This window comes from Capra hircus, unplaced genomic scaffold (genome assembly GCF_001704415.2).
Source record: "Capra hircus breed San Clemente unplaced genomic scaffold, ASM170441v1, whole genome shotgun sequence".
NCBI classification, from domain to species: domain Eukaryota; kingdom Metazoa; phylum Chordata; class Mammalia; order Artiodactyla; family Bovidae; genus Capra; species Capra hircus.
In genome coordinates, this window is record NW_017213908.1 from 1 (window position 1) to 11,480 (window position 11,480).

Sequence of the window (11,480 nt, forward strand, 5' to 3'; positions counted from 1 at the left end):
ATGAGACACTGAGCCAGAAACACTCAGCTGAATTACTCCTGGATTCCCAACTTTCCGCAGCAGTATGAAATAATTGTTTTAAGCTGCTAGTTCTGGGTAATTGGTTATGCAGCAGTTCAGTAATGCACTGCCAACTTTAGGCAATGTCTTTATTCAGAGCTGCCTGTCCATCTAGTCCAATCTAATCCACAATCTGCTACTTCAGTTTAGAAAACATAGCCCACCCTTGATTTGACCACCCTCAGTATCAGATCACATATCATTTCACTCACCTGAATATCTCACCAGCCTTGCCTAGCCTCAGCAATGATCCTCTCAGTTGAGCCAGAATCTAACCTCACCCTTATAGTGGTCTTAATAAGCTTCCATCCACTGACACCCATTCTGTTATTGTTGTCCATTGCTTTTCAGTCTCCCATCTCTGTTTGCAATCCCATGGACCCACCCTGTTCCTTAGCTATAAATCCCACCTGCATCCCTGCTGGAGTCAGACATAAGCTCAATCTCTCTCCCATATTATAATACCCCACTGTAGTACTCTTACCTTGAATAAAGTTTTTCTTACCACCTTTCCTAAGTGTTATGAATAATTTTTAAACATTTCCAATTTCTGTTAGTAAGGATTATTTTCAAAGGAATATAGTTTTATCCCGTTACTCTTTATACTATATTCATTTGGGGGAACAAATTTCTAGAATTAAAACATTTCATGTTTTTTACCATACAAACAGAAAATATCTTTGAAAATACATTTACATTTCTTAAAATATGTAGTAATCTGAAAAGGATGTGTATAAAGACGTCAGTGTATATACACAAATATCCTCAGAGGTCCCAGGAAAACTTCTCAGTAAACTATAAATGAAAACATTCAGCCTGTAAATAGTGAAATCTTTGGAAGCAACTTGCCAAAAATCGTAGACAATGAAATTTTAATTAAAAAACATGTATACATAAAAATATTTGGGATTCAGACAAAATTGCTAAATAAAGATAGGTCAATACCTAAACCATCTATTGAAAAAAAAAAAAAGAAATCCTGAGTATCATGTAATAACCTATAATGGAAAAGAAATTACAAAAGAATAGATACATATCTGCATAACTAAATCACTCTGATATACATCTGAAAATCAACATTGTAAATCAAGCATATTTACAGGAAAAAAAATAGTAAAGAAAGCTTCTAAAATACAAAATTATGAAGGAAAAAATCCTAAAGAATGTAGAAAGTATATATGAATTGAAACAAAAATAGAAAACAACAAAAATAAAACTTGTTGGGATAATAAAACAAGAGCTGCTTCTTGGAGAAAGAAAATCAGAAACATTGATACAACTGTGGCAAATCTAATAAGGGGACAAGGAGGTTAATTCCAATACTACAAATGAGAAATGAAATGGGATTATGAGAGGATAATATTCAACTCTGAGTGGAATCACTTTTGTTTCAGGAAAGGTCCAATCAAGCAAAAACCTGGGGAAAGAAAGAGGAAGAGAGACAAGGGAAGAAAGCAAGAAAAAGAAAGGAAAGGAGAAGGAAAGAAAAGCAAATGTCTCAACAAATGTTGTAAACTATCCAATAAAACAATTCTCTTCAAGATCTAAAAACAGAAACGGAAACTTATTCAGCCAGATACTCATTGCTTTTGATGGTACTCAGAACAAGAAAGCCCATTTACACATCACTGTTTAGAAGTTTAGAACTGGCCAACACAATATGATTACTTAATCATTCCTTTTTTTTTTTTTTTTTTTTTTGCTTTTTTTTTCTAACTTTTAGTTAATTGTTAAGTCTTCTATTTCTCCTCTAATTTTTATTTCTATAACCTATTATTACTATATTTTTTGTTTGTTTTTTAAAGAAAGACTTTTTTTTTTTTTTTTTTTTTAAGGCAAACACCATATACAGTCTTTGGATGGTTGTTGATGGCTTTTTTTTTTTTTTTTTGATTGTTTGTTTTTTAATAATTTTTTCTTTCTTTTTTTTTCTTTCTTTCTTCCTTTTTCCTTCTGCTTCTCTCTAATATTGTATCTTTGAAAATCCAACCTCTACTCTAGATTTTTAATCTTTGCTCTTAGGTTTTTGTGGTCAATTTTGTACATTTAAAAACCCAAACTTCACTATCCCAGTTTACCTGAGAGCGAGATTACTGGCTTGACCACTCTCTCCTCCTCTGGACTCTCCTTTTTCTGCACCAGGTGGCCTCTGTCTCTTTTCTCCCCCATCTCTCCTCTATCCAACTCTGTGAATCTCTGTGTGTTCCCGACGGTGGAGAACACCTAAGGAACAGGTTACTGGCAGGATTTGTCTCTCTCCTACTCACTCCTCTCTCTGATCCTCCTGGTCACCTCTGTCTACTTCCTCCCTCTCCTCTTCCCCGTATAACTCTGTAAATACCTCTGAGCGGTCCAGACTATAGAGCGCACATAAGGAAGTGACTACTGGCTAGCTTGCTCTCTTCTCTTTTGATCTCACCGCATCTCATTCCAGTTACCTCTAACTACCCCCTCCATCTTCTCTTCTCCTTATAACTCAGTGAACCTCTCTGAGTGTCCCTCAATGTGGAGAAACTTTTCATCTTTAACCTAGATGTTTTATCATCGGTGCTGTATAGATGGAGAAGTCTAGAGGCTACTGTAAAAATAAAACTGAAAACCAGAAGCAGGAGGCTAAAATCCAAAGCCTGAAAACATTAGAGAACTCTTGAATTCAGGGAACATTAAGCAATAGGAGCCCATCTAATGCCTTCATACCTACACCGAAACCAAGCTCCACCCAAGGGCCAACAAATTCCAAAACAAGACATACCACACAAATTCTCCAGCAACACAGGAACACTCCCCTGAGCTTCAATATACAGGCAGCTCAAAATTATCCCCAAACCTTTGATGTCTCGTAACCCATTACGGGTCACTCCACTGCACTCCAGAGAGAAGAAACCCAGCTCCACCCACCAAAACTCCAACACAAGCCTCCCTAACCAGGAAACCTTGACAAGCCACTGACAGAACCCCACCCAAAGTGAGGAAGCTCCATAATAAAGAGAACTCCACAAATTCCCAGAATATAAAAAGGCCACCCCAAATGCAGCAATATAACCAAGATGAAGAGACAGAGGAATACACAGCAGGTAAAGGAACAGGAGAGTTGCCCACCAAACCAAACAAAAGTGGAAGAAGTAGGGAATCTACCGGAGAAGGAATTCCGAATATTGATAGTGAAAATGATCCAAAATCTTGAAATCAAAATGGAATCACAGATAAATAGGCTAGAGACAAGGATTGAGAAGACGCAAGAAAGGTTTAACAAGGACCTAGAAGAAATAAAAAAGAGTCAAAATATAATGAATAATGCAATAAATGAGATCAGAAACACTCTGGAGGCAACAATTAGTAGAATAATGGAGGCAGAAGATAGGATTAGTGAAATAGAAGATAGAATGGTAGAAATAAATGAATCAGAGAGGAAACAAGAAAAACGAATTAAAAGAAATGAGGACAATCTCAGAGACCTCCAGGACAATATGAAACACTCCAACATTCGAATTATAGGAGTCCCAGAAGAAGAAGAAGACAGAAAGAAAGATCATGAGAAAATCCTTGAGGAGATAATAGTTGAAAACTTCCCTAAAATGGGGAAGGAAATAATCACCCAAGTCCAAGAAACACAGAGAGTTTCAAATAGGATAAACCCAAGGCGAAACACCCCAAGACACATATTAATCAAATTAACAAAGATCAAACACAAAGAACAAATATTAAAAGCAGCAAGGGAAAAACAACAAATAACACACAAGGGGATTCCCATTAGGATAACAGCTGATCTTTCAATAGAAACTCTTCAGGCCAGGAGGGAATGGCAAGACATACTTAAAGTGATGAAAGACAATAACCTACAGCCCAGATTACTGTACCCAGCAAGGATCTCATTCAAATACGAAGGAGACACCAAAAGCTTTACAGACAAGCAAAAGCTGAGAGAATTCAGCACCACCAAACCAGCTCTCCAACAAATTCTAAAGGATATTCTCTAGACAGGAAACACGAAAAGGGTGTATAAACCCGAACCCAAAACAATAAAGTAAATGGTAACGGGATCATACTTATCAATAATTACCTTAAACGATTATTTAAAAAGAATAAAAATATGCCATGTTATTGTAAAAAGACAGCAGAAATAATTTTTTAAAAATTATTTCTACAAATACTAATTTTACTTACAATATTTTGGCACATTAATAAAACAATAAATTTTACCTGAAAGAACAAGCAAAGCAGACAAGGAAATTCACAAAGGGCAGTAACAAAATAGTAATCTTGACAGATATTCAATATATTTGTAAAGAAAACAAAGTGTCATTGTGTGAACAAAATATAGAGGGATCAATAGAAAAACAGAGGAAGCTCCTGAAAGAACTCAACTCACTATTAACTATCTTTTATTTGCAGGCACAGAAACTGACTCAAGTTAATTCTAAGCAGCAAAGCCCTGATGATATTATCTCTTCTTTTTGTGTGTGTGTGTGTGAAAATTTAGGAAATTTAGGCTGGAGAAGGAAGAGGATAGAGACTTCAAGTGCCTTTAAGGAGGAGGAGGAAAGATAGGGGGTTGAAGATTTGATTGTGTTATTTGAACAGCATTGGTGAAGCTCAAACAAGGGAGGTAGCAAGCCATGCAGGCCTACGGAAAAAGCATTTCCAGAAGAACAGCACTTGCAGTCTTTGGATCGGGAAGAAATGGAATTTGATGGAGGAAAACCAAGGCCAGTGTTGTCAAAAGGAGAACATTAGTGGGGAAAATAGTAGAGTAGAAGGACAGAGAATGGAAAAGAGGAAGCAGTCAGGGACCATACTGCTGGAACCTTTTTATCTGGCAATAAACACAGCTTGTACTCCTTAGGAGCATACTTCACAGCGACTAACAGTGTTGATAATACCAAGCAACAATAAAAACACATAATGATAACATTTCGTATTTTTTACTATAAAAAACGAAGAAAGGAGATAAGAATACAATAGTCTGGTTATTTATTTATACATAGAGTTTTCACCTGAGACCAGAACACACACACACTCTTTATACAACTAAAAGTGGTTTAAGCTGACACTCAGCAAAGTGCTTTGGCCCAAGTAAACTAACTGGAAAGGCCTAGTAAATTATTCAAAGTGAAATAAATCAATCAAGCTTTGAGGAAATAAACACAATTTATTTGAATTTGAATTTACACTCAGGAAATTACCTAAAATGGAGACAACAGATTCACTACAGCATAATCATCTGTAGTCCTTCCTCTTCAGTTCTGAGAGGGATGCTATCCCCTTGGTGATTAGCACCTTCCAGCATTTTGTGAAAGCTTAGAGGGCTTAAATAAATTGAGGATGGGGGAGAGTGGGGAGAGACAAAGAGGAGGAGAAAGGAAGAGGAAACGGAGAGATTTCTCCTGGCACAGGTCTACAGATAGGGCTTCCTTGAATGGTGCACAGAGATTGCTAGGTATCTGTGCCAGAAGTGGAGAAGGGGTGACATTCAACTCCAGGAGATTCAACTCCAAGAACCTACGGAGGCAGCCAAGTGTGCTGATGTTCAGGAACCAATACTTAAGAGGGAACCCCACATGTCTGTGAAACAGCCCTTGGAGACCGCAAGAAAAAAGGTTACCACAAGTATAATCGCACATTAGAGGAAGGAAAACTCTATGACCTGACAATTACTGAAATACATGAGACAATTCTTGCACATCAGACTGTGTCAAGAAAGACTGAAAAGCAATTAGTTTGATACAATGGGAAATTACACACGCAGAGAATTAGCTGTTAACTGCACTACATTTGTGTCCTAGGCAAGATAAGATACAAAACTGAAATCTTCACGTGTTCAACTAGGGTAAGACACATGTAACTGGAAAAGGTAAGGACGAGTTCTAAAAAGGGTTTAATCACCCTGGACTATTTTCACCCACTATATTTACTATTCTTGGACAACTCCATTGTAGCTTAAGGGTAAGAGAACTCAATTTAGCCCAATTCAAAAGCTGAACAGATTCCCTGTGTTTGATCCTTTTCAGTTAAAACTATGGGTCCAGCACAAATCAAAGTGCACGTCAAGGCTCTTTTTCCTTTGGGAATTTTAACTTGCTTTGCTACTGTGTCTGACAGGGATATGCCTACCTCATTGTGACTACAGGCCAGCCAAATGGCAAAGGGGATGGAATGAATCAAATTCCCCTTTTGATCACTCAACTGGAGGTCCACAGGCACCAGGACTCATTCTATTAACTATCTCTGCTTCTCCAACTGCAGTCAATGATACACAGGGCCTGCTTGATGCTTGCAAGCCTCTCTCACCAAACACAGGCATTTTAACGGCTGGCTTCCTTGAGATACCCCTGGGCTAGGTAAAAGCACTCTGAGACAGTGTTCCTTCTACCTTGGCTCTATGCCTGGAGTGAATGTATGCCTCTTCCTCAGCTGGGACAAGAAGCCACAGCTCTTCACTGATTAAATCCCGTGTCTGGTCCAAACTCACATCAGAGCTTCTCCATCAACTTCTCCACTGCATGCTTTCAGAGTCAGGTTATCTTAGATCACCCCAAGAGGCACTTCAGAGAGTGACATTCAAATCTGGCTATATAGCTGATACTGAGATCTTCAACGCATGAAAACAGTTTGAAAATTACGTTGCTAAAACACTCTACAGATTATATGTATAGTAGAGCTTTCAAACTTACAAGTAACATCAAATACCAAAATAGGTTGTTACTTTTCCTTTCTCCACTTCTCTCATTCTCTCTCTCTCACACACACATGCACACATTCTTTTTACATGTTAAGACAATTTTTGAAAAACAGATAATAGATTTTTAAATAACATCTCAATATGCAGATCAAACAAAATTGTACTTCCTGTATTTAAAACAAAATCACATAAATTATCCATCGCTTTCCCTATATTTGATATTACTGAATAATGCTATAATTTGATCTTTTTGTTTTTAATGGGGTTTTTAACTTTGACTGAAACACTTGCTTCAGACTTACTGAAAGCAGAATTAACATTTTTTTTTCTTTTTTTGACCTCCTACTTTAGATTTCAGGGGTGATGATTCAAAATCAGATGTGTTCACAGTAATGGATGCTATTTCCACCAATCCTGCTTGAAGGGGTTCCAGTGATACCTGAATAACAACTTTTGTTTCAGGAGACAATCCTTCTAGCTGCTTAGGCTTCTTAAACATTTGATGACACTGGGTCTTGTGCTCCCTTTTCTCTTTGAAAGTTAAAAACTGTAGCCGACATTTGGAACACTGGTGAAAACTCTTTTCCCAGTGCCCTCTATGATGACGTCTGTATGCTGTTGCAGTCTTAAAAATTTTGAGACAAAACGGGCAAAGTAAATTCTTAGTGTTACCATGGCATGCTCGGAAATGTGCATCCACATCTGCAAAAAATGATGATCTGTAACTGCAAACCTGGCATACATAGGGCATTTCACCAGGCTTATGATTGTCTTTCATGTGCTCTAAGAGAACCTGATCTGTCTCAAAGGACAACTCACAGATCTGACAGACTGCGGAGGGCCCCTGGGGAGTGTGGACACTTTCAATGTGACACTGCAGCTGGAAGGGAGTAGGAAACTGGCGGAGGCAGTGCTGGCAGGTGGTGTGGTTTTTCCAGCTGTCACCTCTCTGCCTCTCAAGTTCCAAATGGTGCTTCATGTGATTCATAAACTTGACATTTTTTAGAACTTTCAAGCAGCTGAGGCATTTAAACGCTGTGTGGGTCTTCGGTTCTGGCTGCCCAACTCCTATATGCTCTCCATAGTAGAAGTCACGAAGTAACACAATCAGATTTCCTTCTGTGGGATCAACAATCTTGTCTGGACTTGCTAAACTTGGAAAATCAGTTTTTGTCAGTCCATTTTCCCCTAAAGGTCTTACAGGCTTGCAATGAACATTGTCCTTTGGAAAAGGTGTCGGACAAGGTTCTCCATTCTGAGCGTGGCTTAGTGAGGTATGGACACGGTCTGGTGTGCTTTGCTGAGTGGGCACTGTATGAAAAATACCTGAAGGGGAAAAACCTAAAGAATGTTCCCCTATAATGACATCACTGAGCTTAGGCCTTCTGGGATTTCTGCTATTTGTTTCACAAGTGGAAAGTCGCTTTGATACATGAGGACTTTTATTCATATCTCCTGCAGAAACTGCTCTTTCTACTGGATGCTGACATGAACTTGTGAAGGTAATCAAAGAAGAACATAACTCCTTTGAAAAGCAATTAGGCACTATCTGTGGTGAAATATTTTTATAATCAGCTTTAGACGGAGGTTCAGTAATAATAGGACTCTCTGGTGATCTTGGTTCAGAGTCAGAAACTGGCAAGACAGTCTTTGCTTCTGATGTAGGAGTCACATGACTAACGGGCTGTGATTTGTGAGCGTTACCTTTCCTGAAGTGACCATACCTTTTTCTCCTTGAACAAGAACCTGGGGTATCTCTGTTCAGTATGTTTGAAACGACTGGTTTTGAAGCTGAGGTCATCCCAACAAAGATCACGTCAGCATCTTCATTTACATCTTCCACTCCAACCAAGATCAGTTCATCATCATCATCACCGACTTGTTTGGTTTCTCCCTCCCTTTTCCGTACTTCTGGCTCTTGTTCTTCTTCACGTAACATACATGGTCGTTCCATATTTTTAATACGTTTTTATTCTTAGAGGGTGCGGCCACAAGTCCCAGTGCTTCCTTTATACAAACTGCCACCTAAGGATAAACATACTACATATTAGTTAAGAACACAAAAATGGGCTATTTGATTATCTCCAAAACTCTACAGTAGTTATAAACACCCTTATCTTACAGACAAAGACACTGAGTGTCAACGAGGCTCAATGACAGCTGAAAAACCTATGACTACAAGTCTACATGGCTCTAGAATCATAGCTTTGTCCCATGTTCACTGTAATGTTTTCTATTCAAAAAAACAAAAAAAAAAAACACTACTGATCATTAGGTGAAATCACATGTAAAGGACCAGCATTTTTACAAAAGCACTGTTGTACAGCTTTTAGAAACATGGACTTTGGAGTCAAAGAAGATTAAGTTGGAATTCTAAGTTAACCACACACCAGTTGCATCTTCTTGGGCAAATTTGTAACTTTTAAATGTGTTTCTGTATCTTAAAGACAAACACGCTTAATTCTTAGACTTAAGGTTAACGGCTCTTTGTAAAAGGCATCCGCTATTCCAATGGCATCTTGTTTTGGAGTAAAATTGGAAGAAAATGTATCTTCAATGCCACATTACAAACTGATTCACAAATTCTAATTTCATAAATGTTAACAAAGAAAATAGGTAGCAAAGTCCAAAGTATAATCTATCTATACCTACTTAACAAACAGCATAATTCAATGTCAAGCACTTAACACAGGCCTAGGAAATTGAGAATGAGCTCTCTTGATAATCTCACCCCAATTCCACACTGATATATCCTAAATTTCTCCCTCTAATCCTGGCTAAACTGAAATCCAACTATGCTTCATCCTTTACTCCCACAGGTCTCCTCCCCACATAGCAGGTAAAGTGATGCCAGTATTTCTCCCATACCAATATCAGACAGAGGCATCACACACACACACACACACACACACACACACACACACATGATATCCCTTATGAATACAGGTGAAAGAGTCCTCAACAAAATACTGGCAAACAATATCCAACAACATATAAAAAAGATTGTATACCATGATCACATGGGATTTATAGAGGTATGCAAAGTTGGTTCATTATATGAAAGTTAATTAACATTATGCCATTTTAAAACAATAAAACAAATAACACATGCCTGAAGAAAAAGCATTTCCCTGAATCTAGCACCTCTTCATAACCGGGGTGAAAAGAACACTTCATAATTAAGAACAGAAGAGAACTTTCCTAATCAAAGGGCACCTGTAAAAGACCCACAGCTAACATCATACTTAATAATGAAAAACTGAAAGCTTTCCCTCTAAGACTGGGAACAACACGAGGAAGTCTACTACACACTTTGGCTCAACATCATACTGGCAGTTCTACAACCAGAGCATTCACGTAACAAAATAGAATTTGTTAAAATTCTATTGTTTAAAATTCTGTTTTGTTTTTTAAAAAAAGAAAAAACAAAAAAAACAAAAAGTCTTCAGAATGGAAAGGAAAAAGTCCAAAGTCTATTGGAGATAACATACTTTTGTATATACAAAATCTTGAAGAAAACACAAGTAGTAAAATTAATATAACGCTTGCAGAAGAGAAGACAAATATTTTAAAAGTCAACCACATTTTATACAGTAGCAACAAATGTTGTTGAGTAAATACTTGAATCTACACTAGCATTAAAAAGAATATTTAGGAAGTCAGAAAGAGAAAGACAATAGATTCTTTTTAATGGCCGAGTAATACTCCATTGTGTATATGTTCCACAGCTTTCTGATCCATTTATCTGTTGATGGACAACTAGGTTGTTTCCATGTCCTGGCTATTATAAACAGTGCTGTGATGAACACTGGGGTACATGTGTCTCTTTCAATTCTGGATTCCTCAGTGTGTATGCCCAGCAGTGGGATTGCTGGGTCATACGGCAGTTCTATTTGCAAAAGTGGTTTGTCAGTACCTCAAAAATTAAATATAGAGTAGCCATATGATGCAGCCAATTTCCCTCTTTTGTATATATCCATAAACACTGAAAATGTTCAGTCCATGCAAAACCAGTGTTCACAGCAACATTACTCACAATAGCCACAAAAAGTACACCATCCAAGTATTATCCATTAATTGACGAATGGATAAACAAACTGTGCTATATGCTCAACATGGACTGCATGGAAGCCATTTGCCATATTCATATACCATATTCAGCCATAAAAATAAAACAAAAACATTCACTGCTATACACCCATGAAATGGATGAATCTTGAAAGTACACAAACTAGGGGATTTTCCTGGAGATCCAGTGTTTAAGACTTTCCACAGGTTCCATCCCTGGGCTGGGAACTAAGATCCCACATGCCACAGAGCTAAATAAATAAATATTTTAAAAGAAAATATGGTATCTGAATAAAGCCAGACACAAAGGTCACACATTGTATGTGGGAGAACTGTAGGTGGAAGAGAAGCAGGAAAAGAGAAGCACTCTGTAATCCAAGTGAAACATTTTTTTCAGGGAGGAGGAAAGGAACTACTCTGATAAAGGCTGCCAATAAATTAAATAAAATAACAACTAAACATTGACCACTGAGTTAAACATCTGAAATTCACTTGTGGCCTTGACAAAAGTGGCTTTAAAGGAAAATGAGAGAACTTGAGATAACAAAGGCTAGGAACAAGTCTGCAGAAGTCTATAATAAGCAAATACAAAATAAAAGCAGCAGAAGCAGGATGTGTCACCAAAAGTAGGATTTTTAACGACAGGTAACATTATAGTCCGTTTGTTTCCTGA

General features: G+C 37.6%; 1 protein-coding gene across 1 annotated transcript; it reads right to left on the reverse strand.

The window, feature by feature from the left end:
* Positions 1-7,085: 7,085 nt before the first annotated feature.
* On the reverse strand, positions 7,086-8,693 carry LOC108635339 (zinc finger protein 280B-like; the record flags this gene model as incomplete). Its single annotated transcript, XM_018045523.1, has 1 exon — positions 7,086-8,693. A coding segment is annotated over exon 1 (1,608 nt), but the record flags the coding sequence as incomplete, so codon positions are not given.
* Positions 8,694-11,480: the final 2,787 nt, after the last annotated feature.